The sequence below is a fragment of the Lipotes vexillifer genome, unplaced genomic scaffold (assembly GCF_000442215.2).
Source record: "Lipotes vexillifer unplaced genomic scaffold, Lipotes_vexillifer_v1.1 scaffold767, whole genome shotgun sequence".
Lineage (NCBI taxonomy): Eukaryota > Metazoa > Chordata > Mammalia > Artiodactyla > Lipotidae > Lipotes > Lipotes vexillifer.
This window is the reverse complement of record NW_006792169.1, coordinates 114,219-120,490: the sequence shown is the minus strand read 5'-3', so window position 1 is coordinate 120,490 and position 6,272 is coordinate 114,219. Positions and strand designations below refer to the sequence as shown.

The following is a 6,272-nucleotide window of genomic DNA, read 5'->3' as shown; positions in this document are numbered from 1 at the left end:
TTCCCTAAGCAACTGCTACATTTCTATCTCACCCTTCTTTCCTTTGTCCCCAAGCTTCTTTAAAGGTCTCTAGGTTTCTGACAAGGCTCATTTAACTAGAGTATCTTTGTAGTGGGGGGTAGTTCTAAACTTTTGCTGGCTGAATAAAAACGGATTTTGACTGCAAGCATTCTTCCCCTCCACCTCCGATCCTCAGCCTCAGGGCTCTAAGAGCAGGTCTCAGGGGCAGACTGTTCTTAGAAGGAACCCTTCTGGTAAGCCCAACTAGACCCCAGTCAAATATACACCCATTGCTTTGAAGAAGCCATAAAGACTGGTAAAATAATCAAAATGCAGGTACTCTGTTCAGACTGAGATTAAGTATTCAGTAAACACTTACTGGATGCATAATAGCTAATATTTATTAAACACATGCTATTGCTGAGAAATTCACATCAATTAGCTTAATCCCCTGAAGGAGCACCTGAACAGTACTATTACTTCTTTCCATTTTACAAGTAAGGAAACTAAGTTTTAGAGAAAAATAACTTGCTCAAAGTCAATGATGTAGATTCTTGAGCCAGGGTTCAAACTGTCAGGCAGATGCATAACTGTATTTTTAATCACCCCATTACACTCTCTTGGCTGTACCATACTAGGTTTTATAAGAAGTAACAAGGGCGTAGTCATTCCTCAAGAAGCATACAGACTCCTCAAAGCAGAAAGACAGCTATAATGCAAGGTAGACATTGGTAAGCCCAATCTGAAACGTGCAAAGTACTAGAGTCCAGCTGAGAAACCCAGAGGTTCCTTGCTTCCTTCTAGTTAGGAGACTAAAAAGGATATATGGAAGATGTGGACTTTAAAGAATGGATAGGATTTAACCAATTGCTGGTAAAGGGGAAAAAGATAACTCAGACAAGGTAACATCAACAGCATTGAGCCAGAAAAGGACAGAGCATGCTCACAAGACAGGGGCATCATCTGATTAGAGCCAAGGGTGGGTGAAGGCAAGGGGGTAGGATCAAGACAGGAAAAGTGGTTTGAAACCAGATTCTGGATAATTTGGACTTTATCATGATCACAAGATCTTGTGGAGAGAAAAAGTAGAAATGAAAAGGGAATAGATTTCAGAAACATAATCAACTCAAGTTGGTCTGGGCAAAAAAAATGACACCTAAGCAATGTAACTGAAAACATAAGCATTTTGCTTTGTCCCAGTTACAAGAGGCTGAGAAACATTTTTAACTGAAATTTAGAAACTAAGGTTGGTTAAAAAGCCTCCTGTCATGCATGCACATGCACATTTATGTACACACATAAATCCACACACACTTATACACACATATAGTGAGAAGAGTTGAAATAAAGATCTAGGAAATAAATACAGGTTAAAATCAAGATAACTCGAGACTTGACTATGGAAGCAATAGGGTAGCAATTTATTGTTCAGTTTTGTTAAACTTTGTCTGATTTTAGTTTATTAAACAGTTACATATATATAAATTTAAAATAGAACTTTTTTTTTTCCTCAGAGTAGTCCCTTAAGGCAGTTTATCCCATTAACTGGTCTTAGAAAAATAGTTTTCTGTTTATTAACATGGGGGCAGCTTCACCTTAATTGTCCTTAATTACAAAGTTTCCGTTTGACCCAGTTAATTAAGAAAAATACTTAAAAATATTCAATTTTTTGAGAATTAAAAAAAGACTATGTGACAAGAGAAAGGAAGACGAGGATTTTTAATTTCTTCACGTGCATTAAAAGATTAGAGCAAGCCATAACTTTCCTGTTTTGTATAATCTTCTATTCTTAGCCACTTCTGAAGTAACAGTTTGAAGAAATAAATTCTCTGTATACCAAAGGACTTCCTAGAATTCTATGTTAATGATTAGAAGAGGAATCTCAAAAAGTTTATCATACATTTTCAAGGAAGAATGTTCACAGAAGATTAACAGATTTAAGAGGAAAAATCAGATCATAATGACTTAAGCTCTGAATTTGCTTATCTGTAAAATAAGGAAGTTGTACTATAGTCTCTCTGTTTCCATCAGGCAATAAAGTGCTACCACTTGTTCACAGTAGATACTGAGTGACCACTGCTTGCAGAGCACTGTGCTATAAAGTCTTGCACCTGAATTGTACTTGCCTTTTTTTTTTTCTACTTGCTTTTGAGAGCAACACCTACTAGTCCCTTTTACTTAGTTTTGAATTCTTCACAGGATTTGGGATGGTAAATAACAAACAGCTGTTGGATTCACTCCCCATTTCCAGTTCCACGGCATTGTCTACATCTGCACTGTCCAAAATCATAGCCAGCAGCCACATGTGACAACTGATCACTTAAAATGTGGCTAGTCCGAACACATATATGATGAAAGTGTAAAATACACACTGGATATTGAAAACTTAGTACAAAAAAGACTGTAAAATATCACAGTAATTTTTAATATATTGGATTACATGTTAAAATAATTTGGAGCTACTGGGTTAAAAATTAAAATTAATTTTACCTGTTTCTTTTACTCTTTAAAATCTGGCTATAGAAAAATTTTATATTATGTATGTGGCTCACGTTATATTTCTATTGGTCTAAACTCTAAGGACCACATCCGCAGATCGCCATGACATCTCTTCATGGCCTTGATTACAAAGGCAGAGTAAGCAACAATTTTAATACTACTCTTTTAATTCCCCTCTTCTTGCTGTTTCTGTGTCTGGCCAACCATTTACCCTTCATTATTACTTGAAACTATACCCTTCACTATGAGGATTAGAAATGAAACTTATCTGATTCCGGATTTTGGATAAGTGATGGTGATTCTATTCTTTTTTTCAATACTTTGAAAGAGACTCCATCACAAAGAGAGATAGTGTAACATATACATTTCCTGCTAGTGGATATGGAAATGCAACCAAAGATCTCAAGCTAGTGACTGCACTTCCTTTTTCACAGCTGTTATCTTCTCTCCTACCAGCGACCTTCGACCTTCCTTCCTTTAAAACAGGATGACTTTTGCTCATCCTATATAGTTCTGACTCTTGTTAATCACATGACTACCTATGCAGGGAGCCATAACAAGAAAGTGAAGTAGACATTTAGCTTTATAACTAGTCAGATGCTTTAGGGAAAAAAAAAAAAGAGTCTTTATAATTCCCTTAGACATCAAGAAATATTTGTTAAAGGGATATAATCATCTTCCTTCTTTACTCATCTGATTTCCTTCCTTTAAAGAAACCTGATTTATTAAGAGGCTTATTTATTTTATATTTAAAAACCACTTATGAAACAATTTGTACAAGGAATTTGTAAAACTTTGCTGTATCTGAATAATAAAAAGGCTTAAAGAATAGCAACAATGAAACAAGGGTATTTTGACACTAGTATAAATATATATATGTATAAAACAAGATGGATAGTTGAAAATACCTCATCAAAAAATACAATAAAAAAACTTACTTTACATTTTAGAAATCAAATTTTTACACACATTTATTTTGCTTTAGCCTTGTTTTACTTTATTAATAGAAGGTGGTTTTGATGAGGATTTGATTCTCTAATAGAATATTTATACTGAAGTTTGATATTTTAAACAACATATTTTAAAGTAGAAAGGCACTTCAGGAATCAGTTTTATATCTATATATTTATAGATGTGTCACACAGCTACTGAGTGATAAGAGACTGAACACAAGTATGTTGACTCGAAGTTCAGCTTGTTCCACTGTACTATGCTGCCTTAGTCCTTCTTTAACTTTTATCCAGTTCAGGAAAAAAAAATTAAAATTCAGACCTTTATAACTAAAAGATTATGTTATCAGCACTATTAATGCTCTTGTTGTTCTATTTATTTAGAATGAAAGTATTCTAGTAAGATGAATAAGAGATGTGAAGGTTGATGGGTGGAGACAGGTGTAGTGTTGAAGAAAGTAAATCCTGTTAAAATGTTCATAGGTATCAGAAGTTCATATAATTTACTTGAATTTTCCAACAGCCTCTTTATCTTTTAGTAAAGGTTGTTAAGGGGAATGAAATCTGGAATGGATTCAGGTCTGTTACTCTCTTCAGCTTGATCAAGTCTGAAAATATTTATTATTTTATTTGGAGGTACTGACCGTTATTACACATGTACCACAGCAGAATGGACGATTTGGGCTTGAATAACTAAATTATCCTATGTGTAAACGTAACCTATGTACATAATACTAGCTCATCTTCCCAGTAAGCCTTTATTTTGCTCAGTATTAACAGGACAACAAGATAGGATCTGATACATATTAAAAGGGGAATTACTCATTTCTTAAATGTATCTAAGTTACCTCCAAGAGAAGCAACAACAGAAGACTATACTATTTCTGCTTCAATTTCTCCTTCTTCTTAAGACAGCAAACATTATTTTGCATCACCCAGGATTTTTTTTTTCCTGTTCAATTCATCAAGTCTTTATTATTCCCTATTATGTATCAAGCATTCTTCTGGGTACCAGGATCATAAACATGAACAACACCTACAGTAGGCCTAAAATTTCAACTAAAATAAGTGGAAGCAAACATATCCTAAGGATACTCTGATATATTAATTGTATCCAGTGCACTGCTAGAAAGGACTCAGTTACACATACAACATCCTACTCTTCTGGAAGGGAGATACAGTTGTTAAGCCTGAGAAGAGGGGCATCTTTAAGAATACTTTTTAAAAAATGGAAATAACTCTGATCCCAGTTACAACTAAACTTTCATCAACATTAAGGGTTATATAATTGCCATCTAAACAGGATACAGAAATAGGTGAGATGGCTGCCAAAGACAAATTTCATTTTACTTCAAATTTCCTTTGCACTATCCTTGGTTATTCATCAAATCACAGGGTATTTTAGCATGGCACTATTCTTTGCCAATGATGACCACAGATGATCTACTTTTAGTTTAAAACGAAAAACAAAGGAAAGGCAAGGAATAAATTAAATATATGCAAAGTCTTGGACTTTGAAGATAATAGAAAATGAGCAAAATCCACAGGACCTGTAACAGAAACATCTACTTTTTTCTAATTCTTAAGTTGGGCACTTATAATAGGAATGGATAAAAACAAGCAAAGACAATTATTTACTCCCTTACTCAAGACAAGAGCACTCCCCAAAGTTGAACCAAGAGATAAAAAAACTTAACCTTCATTGCATCATTTAATAATGAAAGAGTTCAGTTTTTGGTAAATTAAAAAAATTAGTGATCATAGCATCACCTATATACATCTAAAAGAAAAAGTTTCTTCCTATTAAAATGCTTTTAAAAGATCCCTAATATGTTTACATACCCAAATAATCTGTTACTAATACTTCACAAGGAATATCATTTTATTACTGTAATCACAAAATCATCATTTCCGTACAGGAATGTATAAGTGAACATTAATCAATGCACTGATAATTCACTTCATAAAGAGGGCGAACACACTACAAAACATATTGTAAAGAAAAAATACTGTAAAATTTTCTGGCCTTGCAGTGCACTTTTTAGTGCAAGTATTTAAGACACAATAGTGTTCAATTCAGCAAAGTATTGCAGAACGTCATGCCACAGTCCACTTAATTCAAAGAGGGTCAGGACATGCAGCTTGTAATAAAATGTCAGAATATATATTTATAAAAACCACATGTAATTCATAAAATATACAGTGGTTTATTTAGATGGTTTTAGATGATTTCACTATGGAATTCTGCATAACTGGAACAAGCATCCAAGATCTTCTTAACAGGAATAACCTTCTTGCTAGGCAATGGCTTTGGCCTCAGGTAGAAATGCCTCCCAGTATTTTATCAGCTGTGGATGATAACAAAAAATAAAAGACATTCTCATAATCTTTTTGTCATTTATATAATATATCCTGTGAAGCATTAAAAAAAAAATTCTATACAAATAGCTAACAATGATTAACATTTACTAAAGTCTGGTTCTTAAAGGGATCATCTAAATTCCCTTATATTAAGTCTGTCAATATAATTCATATATAAATTATTTTAAAATATTAATTACTCCTGGGTAATTTTAGTTTTTGATGTAAGAAAAAAAATTTTTTAATACCGAAAAACTTAAGATTTCTTTAATTTATGAATTGTATATATAGAATCAGTTTGTTAGTATAAGTTAAATAAGATTACCTTAAATAATAAAACTGCAATGAACTTTTCCAATATAAAGCGATAACATCTCCTAATTCAGAGGATATTCACATTTTATGTTATTGCTAGCCAAAAACAATGAGAAAAGGAGGAAGAAAAGAAAATATCCAAGCAGG

The 6,272-nt window shown here is 33.2% G+C and overlaps 1 protein-coding gene across 1 annotated transcript in view; it reads right to left on the bottom strand.

Moving 5' to 3' along the window:
- Positions 1-5,313: 5,313 nt before the first annotated feature.
- SNX2 (sorting nexin 2) overlaps positions 5,314-6,272 on the bottom strand; it is a 53,451-nt gene continuing 52,492 nt past the window's right edge. The window contains exon 15 of the mRNA XM_007465361.1: positions 5,314-5,797. Within this exon, the coding sequence (XP_007465423.1) occupies positions 5,747-5,797 (51 nt within the window). The 3' untranslated portion in view covers positions 5,314-5,746. The remainder of the gene's footprint in view (positions 5,798-6,272) is intronic.